The following is a 12949-nucleotide window of genomic DNA, read 5'->3' on the forward strand; positions in this document are numbered from 1 at the left end:
TAAAGACAGAGAGAGAATCAGAGCGAGACAAAGAGATAAACAGAGAAGGGCAGACAAACAAACAGAGACAAGTACCACTAGCGGTTAACAACTAAGACTAGCGCACACACACACACACACACACACACACACACACACAGACACAGACACAGACACAGACACAGACACACACACACACACACACACACACACACACACACACACACACACACACACCCTGATGAACTGACAGTGCCTGGTGTGCCTGGAGCTGTAGCACTGGTTGTGTGTTCAGGGTTTGGCTACTCCTACATGGTTATTAGTGAGGTGGTGTCGCCAACATGTTGCCTCACATCTCCTACCTGATTCCCCAGCCTGCCCAGCTCCCCCGGGGGTCCCTCTGCTCCTTCTGTACTCTGTTAACTCACACAGGAAAAGGACATAATCACAACATGGAACCACATGGAAGGAAGATTATCTCTCTAGAATCTTTGTGGACCGTGGGTGTGTTTTACGTGTGTTGTCTTCTAGTGAAGACATTACTCACAGGCCAGCCTGATCTCAGGAGATGGAAGAAGTTGGTTTGCTGTGGGAGGAATAGCAGGCATCGATACGTTACACGTTACAAAGGAACACAAAGACAGACGGGCAAGGAGCAATGGTGTCCCAGAACCAGCCGTTAAAAAACATAGTTTCTCTTTATTATAATGGAAAAGTTATGCCCATTTTCCCATGGAGTTTAGAGAGGGTCTCCTGCTTAAAGTACCCATGGTGGACGTTCCACTGGCCTCTGAGCATGTGATCAAAGTGCCAGATCATGTGATCAAAGACCTGGGCCCATGGTTCAAAGAGGTTCTCTCTCCCAGCCCCCTATACGACCCAACTCTCTCTCTCATTCATCTCACATCTTTATTCAATAGCTGGGGTTCTCGTATCGCTGTCATGAACAACAGGACACAGCTGTGGCTGGGGGGGGACGCCCCCACATGCTCTACGGCTGCTGAGGCTAAGCATGCTGGGTAATGGGGAGGGGGGGGGGGGGGGGTGTTGGTGGACGAGGGACCCCATTCACAGGAATGTTTTATGTGCAGTGCGAGGACGTCTATTGGGTGAAGGATGATGAGGGATATTAGGAGAAAGGTTGAGAGGATACATGTAGGTTGAACCCCAAATCAAAAGGTAACAGACAGACTGAGAGATAAGACAGACAGAATGTCAGACAGGAACACAGACTAGCAAATATATGTGAAGGAAAGGTGAGAGTCTGTTTGTGGCTGGTACTTGGTTGACCACAGGTTCAGACCTGGACTGGGCCTTGCTGGCTTTCATTTAGTTTTTAAATGATTTGACGTTTTCAGGAGATCACATTTCACAATGCACACAGGAGTTAATGTTAAATAAATAATTCAAATCATGATCAAAATGGGTCGGCATGTAGATTCATGCACAATATTTATCTACAAAATTCAAAATGGAAAATATGAAAGGGATAGGTGAATAAGCCTGGTTAATATACAGGTCAGCGTAAACCACTTGATGAATATTTGTATAGTAACATAATATCATGTGTAAGCACGTATATGATATTACATATCAGTCATCACGGTTGCATATGAACATATAACCGGCAGTATTAACAGTGTGCTGAAAGAGTAGTGAAGGACTGCTCTGTTCAGAGGTTTTTAAAGATTAAATCACAGATTACCTGGTTTAATGTCAAAGCAGAGTGGAACTTGAATCAACCTGTGCCTTAAAACACAAAATGTGTGTGTCTGTCTGTTTCTGAGTGTGTCTGTCTCTGGTTCTCTGTGTGTGTGTGTGTGTGTGTGTGTGTCTGTCACTGGTTCTCTGTGTGTGTGTGTGTGTGTGTGTGTGTGTGTGTGTGTGTGTGTGTGTGTGTGTGTGTGTGTGTGTGTGTGTATGTGTGTGTGTGTATGTGTGTGTGTGTGTGTGTGTAAGTGTGTGCTTGCGTGTGTGCGTGGGTGGGTGGAGAAGGCTTGCAGCACTTCTCTCTAAATCCTATTTAATCTGATGTATGTCATGGTACTGGGGAGGAGAGGTGGTGTAGGGTGGTGCTGGGTGGAGGTGTACCTGAAAGGCAGCCCACTCCTCTGCAGTGTTCTTCCACAGGTAGAGGGAGGGCAGCCCTGGTGGTCCTGGAGGGCCCTGGTCCCCCCGCCTCCCTGCCTGACCCCAGGGGCCCAACTTCCCCTGGTGAGAACACAGACCCAATCCTCAACAATAAAAACAATTGTAATGTAGTATAAAACATACTAGCACTTTGGAACCACTTCCTTCTGTTTACTATTTTACATAAATATCTATCATACCTATTGTAACCATTTGAGTTATTGTACCTTACGGCCCTCCACTAATTTACTACTAGATTGTTTTATTTGCATATTTTCAATCTATATATTTGCTCCTTATCTACTTTGTACTGAAACTGCTGCACAATTCATTCCCTCAGGATAAATAAAGTTCTATCTTACTCCATAATGTTCTACCAGCACCTTTTCAGGTCACTCTCCAATCGTTCAGGGTGATGGAGTACAGACTCCCAGGGCGATTGAGTACAGAGTACTAGTATAAACATAGTCTCATGGGGATGGGGAGTGGTGTGGATAATAGATTTTCTTGTTGGTGGGAGGTGCTGAACTAAACCTCTGATCCCAGGTTAGTGTCGCCAGGAGGGTTAGGCAGAAACGCCAAACGTATTTGAAGACCAAGGAGTCATAAACAAAACAGGGAAAGTAGAAGCTTGTGGGTTTACTTACCTTGTCCCCTTTAAAACCGGGCAGGCCAGGGTCGCCGGGGTCGCCCTGTCGAAACATTAACCCCACAAAGTTGACTAAATACATCTCCATAAAACTTACAATAGTAATTTAGTCATCATAAACCACGCCATACAAGTACCATCTAGTTCTTAAAGATTCTACAGAAAATGTATTTAACATACCTGTCAGGTATCTAAACTGCAAATGTAAACATTATGTTGCATATTTTGTATTTCGTCCTTGAATTAATAAATCAAGCAAAATACCTTGAATGGGTAACCTACTCGGCACCAGATGACATTCTGATTGTAAAATAATAATGAACTTTTTAAAATAAAAACCAATGACAGGAATACTGTCAAAGCTTTATAATTCCTTCTTATTTGTTTATTTTTTTTTTACCTTTCTTCAACTGCTATATGCCTTATCCACATAGCGGCCATCTTGGTCCAAAATGCTAGCATTAGAACCAAGATAGAACCAAGATGGTCACTAAGGCCAATGAGATGAGATCCAACTGTAGGCAGCAGCTTTAAGCTGACGAACCCCCGTAAACCCTGTCTTAAGCTGACTTTTGGCCTGATTCCTGCCCGCCCCTGAAAAGTGAAAGGCTTCTTTTGAAGAATAAAAAAAAAACTTTCTTTCAACCCGTCAGATGCCAGTTAGGTTTTACAAGCTTCTTACAAGGCCTTGGGTATTAGTGGGATAGGGCCTTGGCTTTTAACCTGCTTGGCCTCATTTGTAGTGCTCGGCAGAACCGCAAAGACACTGCTTCTGTTCAGTCTCCTGGCCTCATAAATACCAGCCGGTTAGTAGAGAGAAATCTCTGGAGGGTTCCTGACAGAGTGTTGATCTCCACGGCCTGTCATCTAGCTGAGTCTACTGGTGGGGACTGGGGCACATTGACATAACTAGTGCAGTGGGATTTTTAGCTGACTCAACTCCACTCTGACAACTAAAATTGAATTTCTAATCATGAAATGCCAGCCGTGAATAGCCTTCAGGGGGCATTGAGAAAATCAATGCCCTTCAAAGCTATAAGGAGAACCTAACCTGCCCTATATCAACCAGATCCAACCCAAGCCTGCAACGCCTCAGGGGCTGGCAGACATCTTAAAAACCTGGACCCAACTTTTGGAACACAAATGGGAAGGAAGAAGAAACCAATAATGGCCTCCCAGGCCTTCATCCCTGGTTTGGCGTGACATCCCCTAGTCTTGTTCTCCACGGATGGGTTTCATCATGCTAATAACGCCCAGGGATTCTGATGCTTTTATACGCCAGCAAGACGCCGGGGAAGCGCGCCCAGATGTCTGGGTTGAGTTGTGAGTCTGATCCACGCCGACCCAGAGGTGACCTTCAACCCGCTGACCCGGTTGACCCCGTGGCGTCCCGTGTGTGCTGGAAGGTGTGGTACAACTGCACCTATAAGACCGCTTGAAGGGCCCCTTAAGTACTTCAGCCGTGGTGGTGAGTGATGGTATGACAGACGGCGCTGACACTTACAGAGAACTTCAAAGACCCCTGCAGCAACATATGTCAGAGCGGCACAAGCCTCGCCTTGATCACACTCAGGTTGTGGTTGTGGAGGGACAGCTGTAGTGATGTTTGTGGGAACACCACATGGGCCACATTTGCTTTTTCACGAAAGCTGGCACACTGGTTTCTGAACCCTCACCTAATAGGCATTGACATCGGTTAACATAGAGTTGGTACCAAGGAAAAAGGCTTTACGACTAGACTGAGTGAAGGCGTCAGATCCTAAACTATGCTCTATAAACTGCAGATGTGTGTCGCAGACTCTTCAACTCTTCAGCATAAATAGTCTTGTCTCCTTCTAAATAAGACTTGAATCATGTGTTTGCTTGAATACATTAAACCATCTGCGAGAAGATAGGGATTGCTCTGAATTATGTCTAAGTCATAGAATTGGCACAACAATAAAAGAGCAAAAGCCCAAAGGAGGGGGACGGCGCCACTCACTTCTGTCCCTGGAGGTCCCATGCGTCCAAGGGCCCCTCTCTGTAGCCTGTACCAGCGGCCGTCTGAGCCCAGGGCCACGTCCCTGTCTCCGGATACGCCGCCAACGAAGCCCTGGTGCTTTTCATCGATGGCGTTGTCCAAGCTGACGCTCCTCTCCCCGGGGACCCTCTTGCCTGAGGGGGTCCCGGCAGAGCCAGGGGAGGAGCCACCCTCCTGTACGTCGTCTGCTCCAGGGTTCCTTGTGTGATCTCCAGAGGGGATCTTGCCATCAGGGAATGTACCAGAGGGCTTCTTGGGGCCGGTCCTTGTGTCTAGGTCCAGGATAATGTCCCCCTTGGGGGTTCCAGGAAGCAGGGATTCCCCTCTGGCCCCCGAGTCGGTCTCCACCCTCTTCCCGGTGGTGGTGTTCTCCTCCAGGCCTTTGGAGGGAGCTCCGGCCTTGCCCTCGTGGTGGCCCTTTGCGCCCGTCCTGGGGGGCTTCCACTGGGGGTTGAGCTGACCCCCTACCCCCTGGAAGACGGGGTTGAACAGGTCGGTGTCCTCGTCCACCATCAGGACGACCCCCTGGCCCACCGAACCTTCTCGACGGGTCCCTGAAGGCACGGTGCCGTCGCCTCTGGAGCTGCTCCGAAGCAGGAACGCGTTCTGTAGAGAAACAACAACAACATCTTGGTTTTAATTATTTTTCTAATGGGGCAATAACTTTATATGATGCTGTGGTTTAGCCATTCTCAAGTCTAGTGTCACTGTGGTGTTGATATGTGAGATCAGCCTGTGACAAAGAGTTGCCATGTTGTTTTTTGCTGTGTGTGAGGGTCATAAATATGGTTAGACTGTGTGTCTGGGCGGCATAATGAATGATGTTTGGGAAACTAGAACGCAAACATATGTTTTGGATTTTGTTTAGAACATACCGAGTAATTTTTGCTCAAAAGATGATAAACATCTTGTGCGACACCCTGATATTATAAGTATTTACAATAAAGCTTCACTCTTATATCGATTCAATCAGTTTCTGATCAACTGTCATACAAACAACATAAACTCAGAGGGAAAGGTTGAACACACACAAGTGTTAACAAATCTCTGCTGTGTTTCACATTAATATGCAATATTCTCTTCTGTGTTAACAGTAGTTGTGTGATCTCATTCTATTTAAATCTCTTTAATGTACATGCATTTTATTGACCCACAGGGAAACAAGATTGTTGGGTCAAGTCTGGATCATAACTCTGTTTTATTTTACAGCCTGTTCACTCTCAATACAACCTATGTTGCAACCTACCCTGTGGCTACATATGTCTAATTCTACCAATGTATGTATGAAAGTGTATGAATGTACTTTGAGGCTACAGAGAATACACTGTTCATATCAATCCTTGTTTCTCTTCCAGCATAAACCTTGCCATTCAAGCCCTTGTAACGCCATATTTTTCCTGGGCAAATATGTGTCTTGGATTACAGTCTCGTATTAACCTAAATCTACTGTCATTCTGAACTAAACTGCAAAGCATAGAGCTCAGCACACACATGCGTTCATAGTCACACACACACACACACACACACACACACACACACACACACACACACACACACACACACACACACACACACACACACACACACACACACACACACACACACACACACACACACACACACACACTCCCTGGCCCATCACCATTATATGTTTCAAACAAACCAAGAATCTCAGCCTTGTAAGGTGAAAGAGGTGGCAGGATTTCATAATGAAAAACACACATTTAGATTTGACACACAAACTGGGGCCTCCCCTTGACTGATGCGGTCATACTTTAGTGCATGCATCACACGTTTCTGAGGGGAAACACACAGACACAAACAGTCAACCTTCCTCTGACCCAGACTGAGCAGGGAGCCCGGGGATTAGCTGTGCACTAAGTGTGGCCAGGCTGAGGATAGCCAGCCACAAGTTGTAAGTTCTGCCTCATGACCCAAATGGGTCGCGCCACAGAGCTGTAGGAGGAGATATGGGAGGCATGAGGGGAAGCAGCCTGGTGTGACAGAACAGACTGCACAGACGGGCGTGTGGGGGAGCGGGGACCCCTGCAGGAGGGAGGGGAGTGTGAGGAGTAGGTGGGATACTCTTCAACCAGAAGTGTGGCAACTTGTGGAGCTGCTAATAGACATCAAACTCAAGTCCAAGGTTTTAAAATAAAGCCCCTTTATCTGTCCATCAACACAGAGCGTCAGTGGACTGCGAGGACTTGCTGATACAGTGACACTGGATCTTGCCTGCTTGCATAAACCTCTCTAAAGCCTGTCTGTTAGCCGGTGCTTCAGATAGAGCAGAGCTGTACTACTTAGACTCTTTAGCTCCAGGCAGTGTGGGACCTGAGGCTGGGATGATTTGGTATCTGTTGATACAGACACACAGTCATACATCATAGGAGCTGTAGCAAATGATGTCCGATGTGGGTTTATTATGTCAGAGATTTGAAGGCTTCAATTGTAATAAGTATGCCACACACACACACACAGCTTATTGAAACGTGCACATACACTTCTAATTGAACACACTCTGTTACACACACACAAAGGTTCTCAGTACGCATAGCAGTTGTCAACGCAGAGACAAGCCCTACACACAGCCCCCCACACACACACACACACACACACACACACACACACACACACACACACACACACACACACACACACACACACACACACACACACACACACACACACACACACACACACACACACACACACAGCCTAAATCTAGTCCAGACAAAGGTATGCAGCAGATCTGTGGCTGGTTGTGTCTTGCAGGCACAGCTATGAAGAATAACCAGGAAGCATCCAGCCACCAGATCAAAGCCATGCTTCCAGGGAAACAGAAATATATACTGAGAGGGAAACGCATAAAAAGAATAACAATAATATGTAAAAAGAAAAGAAAACGTGCAATTTGCCAGAGACTCGAAACACGTAGAACATGAGGGATTTAGGAAACGATACACAGAAACAGGCCAAGAAACAGGTGATAAAGGAGTTGGATGAAAGGAGTTGATTAAAACAGTGTGTTTGGACGTGTGCTTGGATGAACACGCGGCTGTGCGTGGCAGTGAGAGTTGTTTGTTGACATCTTACATGTGTGGAGCAACAAGAAGAAGAAGGAGAAGCAGCTGAATGAACTGCATAAATAAATAATATTTACAGTAATAAATAAGTGAAAACCGAATTTGGCTGTTTTTCTTTCTTCAGGTTATGCATGTAAAGTCATGCATATTTCAGATAATAATACATACATGTTGAAGGTTGTTAACGTGTCCTTACATACTTATTTGACAGGATGTGTGATGCATGTCAGCTGACTAAAACTGAAAGTATGTGTAATTACAGGTTATTTACAATTATTATCTTCACTTTTTTTCAACATAAACGATGAGGACAACTACAGAATCTTTACTTCCAGCTTAGTGGCACCACCAACTTTTACACCACTGAAAACAAAGACATTCTTAGACAGGATTTTAGAAAAATGCCAAAAGCAAAACACAACAGAACACCTAGCATCCTTAAACTCATCTATAACAATAGGATGTCAGCCCCAAGACATGCATACAAAGTATGCATGTGGTAACCTTACCGAGCCATTGGCAGGGTAACCCAGGGCAGTACCTTTCTGTTCAGTATCCCCCGCCCATCCACACCCGCTCCATTTAAATCCAACAGCAGCCATCCCAGAAGCAGGTACCATCCACCCAGACAACGCATGATGGCAGATCCACACTCACACAGGATCTGTCGGGGGTTCAGGTACACACACTGTCTTTGTACAGACAGGCAGACTTCAGAACGGTAGGTTGATCCAAACATGAAGACACACCCACACCTTCTAACCTGGGTTTGGGCTTTTTTGAAACACACTGTGATGCCCTTGCTACACAGACTATCGATCAATCTGATGTAAGGAGTGCCTGTGACATGAGCCCAAGGGTGGTCCTCACAACCAGTAATTTCCCCAAAAGTGTTTTGGAGCATGAGGGATTGGACCCAGACAGACGCCAGATAGAAAGATAGATGGATAAATAGATACGGAAGATATATAGAGATTCAATAGAGACAAACATACAGACAGACAGATACAGTAGAATCTCAGATAGAGATGTAGATCCACAAAGAAAGAGATACAGATCTGCAAGGTTTCCAGTTGCACACCAATACACAAAGCAGAAGAGAAAATACTTAGAATAAATAGCAGAAAAAACGAGGTAGAAAGACAGATTGAGATTGGTAGCAATAGTGGAAATAAGTAGAGTAGTTGATAAGTTGTTAAGTTGTTAAGAGTAGTTGTTAAGTAGTTAAGTAGTTGTTGTCGTGGGCATACACATCTTGTGACTGGCAGGATTCACCAGAAATATGAATCATACCCTTGAGGACTTGCAAATGGATGAGTGTGCTCAAACGTTTTAAAGGGAATATTAGCAAAATAAACTAGATGCATAAACTATAGCCGCTTCCTAGACTGAACGATTATTCCAGTTCCCATTTATATCAATTTGTGTCAAACAATAAAACACAGAGCAAGACACAAGCTTGGATATCCAAATCAGAAAATGTCAAAACAAAAAGGATAACCCTCATCAAACTAGATTGAGAGTGACAACAAGCATCAAATTGATGGCACGATACAACGATCACAGTAATCCAAAATAGCAATTTGGAGACATCAGTTTTGTATTTGAGAATGATTTCCCACTCTGTAGGAAACTGCTGGATGGGGGCAGAGAGATGGAGCAGAGAACATGGATGAGAGAGATTCATGATGAGAAAACATGGCAGAGAGACAGAAAGGAGAACGACAGAGGGAGAAAGAGAGAGAATTATAGAGAGAAAGAGCAAGAGAGATAATCCTGATCAGATACATGGCAGAGAGAGGGAGACCAAGAGAGAGATAGAGAAACATGACCAGATATATGGCAGAAAAAAAGAAAGAGAGGTTGGAAGAGCAAGAGAGGGAATAGAGAATAAAGAGAGATGAGGGAAGGGCGAGAGACAGAGTTCTGACTAGAAGTAAATACAGAGATAATATATTGAGTAATGATAGAGTGCAAATGGAAAGAGAGCAAGAGAGATTACGAAAGAAAGATAAAGAACAAATAGAAAGGGTGATAGATAATTCCTTCTCAGCCCCCAACACCACAAAAAACAAAAACTCTCAGGGGAGGAGGGATGAGCCACACTGGAACCACATGGATCCAATGCTGGGGTGGAGGGGGGGACTGCGGCCCCCCAGCGCAGAAGGGCTCTACACGGAACCGCCGCGGCTCAGACACAACACCGAGGATCATTCACCACCACAACATACCGGAGCCTGGCCTGATTTATCATCCACTGCGAGGAGGACAGGACAGTACAGGGGTGGGGCAGTGGGCCTCGTCTGGTGCTCCCTTCTGAATCAGAGGGCTGGGGGGGGGATGACTTAACGTCTACAATGTGCAAACAATGAGGAGAGGTGATCTGGCATGGAGCGCCGCCACTCTAGATAATTGGGAGTGAGAGAGAGGTCAATATGGGGCGGCGTATAGGATGCCAGGATGGCCACAGGGCAGATGTTACAAATATGTTTTTGGAAACTCCATAGCGTATTTCTCCTCGTTAAACATCCCACACATCAATTTCCCACCCGCAAGATTAAATACCTTCCAGAGCTTCTTCCCTTCTGAGGGAGTGTCGGTCACAGTTTGAGTCGGGGCCCTTGGTGCTAGGGTGGGGACCCTCCAGGACATCCTCCCCTCCCCAGCTCTGGGTTGATTAAAGATGGGAGGCTGGTTCAGAGTGAGGGGGTGGTGGGTCTGATGTGGGATGTGGGTAAGCTCAGTTGCTAATGAAGCGTTTTTTAGTGACCTACGTGACCTAGCAGCACGTTGTGTTCAACATGGCTGATTGATCGTTCCTGTTTGGAGGCCGTGTCTAAACAACGGCGTGAAGGAAGAAGTAAACTATACACCTAAGCAGGTCGAGGCTTGAGGGATCGTCTATGCTGGAAAGTGAAACAAGTTGACCACACCACAAAAGTCAAGACTCATTGGCTTTCTTTTCTTTTACTCTTCAGGCTCTGTTCCCACTCTTCCTGGTCTACCCTGTCAAGAGGGAATTTCCTTCCAGAGTTACTGGATGTCGGTTCTAGATCTGCCAAACTACTTAATATTGCCATTACCGTTCTTGTGCACATCTTTATTCCACATAGAGATATTTTTATTCTTACCCACTTATTCCTTATATTTAATTATTAAAATTAAGAGTAGACAACTTATTTAAGAATATGTTTTGTCATATTTTTGGAAATTATCTTTTCTGAATCTTGAACTTGCGATTTCTATGCCTCATGCCCTAATGGCCAATAAACGCTTAGGGGGGCAGGCCGCAATCCTCTGCACTGCAAGAGGACGTTAGCCGTCACCAGACATACAAAATACAAAAGCCTTTCCTAGAACTGGGGATGAGGTCGACAGGTTTCCCAGCAGAGCTCCTGTGTGAACAACCCCATGCCCTGCCTAGCCCTCTGCCCTGCAGGGTCGATGAAGAAGGATGCCGTCATGAGATAGGGTCTACCATCTCCTGACAACGCCTGGAGATATTTATCCATGTGTCTCTACATCATTTACATAACCCTTGTTCTCTCGGGATCAGTCGTCACTTGTTCTCACGCTATCATTTACAATCTGAACTATCTATCACTCTGTCTACCATTAGCTTATATCTCTCCATTATTTACATTTCCTTCTCTCTCCTTCATGTATGCCTCTCTCTCTCTCTCCTTCTTTATCTCTTTCTCCATTTACCTCTCTCCACCATACCCCTCTCTCTCTCTCTTCACCATTACACCTCTCGCTCTTCACCATTACCTCTTCCCTCTGGTGTCTTAAAAGTAAACAGATAACATCATCCTAAAATCTCCATAACCGGGGAAGAACTCCAACAAACAGAACAATCTGTTCCTCTGGGTTCTCTTCGCTGATTCACTCGTCCTTTTGGTTGTTTCTTTCGAATGATGCATGTAACATCACCAACACTCAGCGGGGCCAACACGCGGCTATAGCTCAGCTAAAGTAGCGCTATGCTAGAGTCGTGCTAGTCCTTGGGGCGTCCGGGATGACTGTGTGGAGGATTATGTTGGAGAGCTACACGCTCTACCCTGCCCGCGCAATTAAACATTTCTGCTGACTGAAGCCGACCAGCCAGCAGTATAGAGCATTGGATGGAAAGACAAAGTGTGTCATAAAAGGGTCACTAAGGAGGCTTTGTGATTGGTTGGTGTAGGAAAGTATTATTCTATGAAAATGCAAACAGGTCGTAAGAGACAGAGGATGGAACAACTTACACAATATATAGTATGGGTCGGGATGAGGAAGGCGGGGAAAGTGCTGGGCTGCAAAAACGGACAGCTACAAGGTAAGGGTTGCAGTCCCTGGCTTGACATTGTTTTTAGACCCCGAGGGATGTAATAATGTTTTCATCACGTATTGCGTGTGTGTGTGTGTGTGTGTGTGCATACAAGCATGTGAATTACTCTAGCCCTGACAACAAAGGACAAATTGATTGCCTGACCGCATAGATAGACGCATCTTTTCATTGGACCTCTCAAACTATCAATAGCGGCACATCCTTCTCACTCTGATGCAAAGTTGTGGGGATAGTAGACCCATCCAATGTGTAATCAACCACCAAATATGTGTTGTCTTGTTGTGCCAGGAAAACAAAGGCAAGCGTCAAAGTGGAAACCCCCTAATCTTAATCTCTCCATCTCATAAACACATCAGTAGAGACAATGTACAGATATAGACTCTATCTGTAGACAGCCTGCAGCTCTGGCAGAAACATACAGTGCCAGCTTGATCTTCACGAGACACTGCATGGGTCCTGATGGACGAGCAGCGCCATGGGACATGTCAGAGTGATGGATGGACCTCTGGTTTCTAGTTCCCAGCAGATGAGCTGCCTGCATGGAGGTTAGGTCCAGAGGGGGTGTGAGAGGAAACCGGCTGGCTTGCAAAAGCACATGGAAAGCATGGGCCACTGCAAGCCACGGGCGTGCATCTCTCTCCCTCCTTTTCGTTGAAAGAAGTGTTTTTAAAATGGCAACGTTTCTTTGGAGGTTTCGTTTGTGTTATTTATGTTAGGCGCTCTCCAAGCCAACTGCAGGGCAAGTTCTCTGTCCA

The 12949-nt window shown here is 45.7% G+C and overlaps 1 protein-coding gene across 1 annotated transcript in view; it reads right to left on the reverse strand.

The window, feature by feature from the left end:
* LOC130372807 (collagen alpha-3(V) chain-like) overlaps positions 1-12949 on the reverse strand; it is a 45180-nt gene that overhangs the window by 3636 nt on the left and 28595 nt on the right. Inside the window, exons 7-11 of the mRNA XM_056578967.1 lie at positions 4740-5384; positions 2757-2801; positions 2071-2190; positions 527-565; positions 342-395 (exon numbers count right to left, since the gene is read on the reverse strand). Coding sequence (XP_056434942.1) covers positions 342-395; positions 527-565; positions 2071-2190; positions 2757-2801; positions 4740-5384 — 903 coding nt within the window. The remainder of the gene's footprint in view (positions 1-341; positions 396-526; positions 566-2070; positions 2191-2756; positions 2802-4739; positions 5385-12949) is intronic.

This window comes from Gadus chalcogrammus, chromosome 19, assembly GCF_026213295.1.
Source record: "Gadus chalcogrammus isolate NIFS_2021 chromosome 19, NIFS_Gcha_1.0, whole genome shotgun sequence".
Classification (NCBI taxonomy): Eukaryota; Metazoa; Chordata; class Actinopteri; order Gadiformes; family Gadidae; genus Gadus; species Gadus chalcogrammus.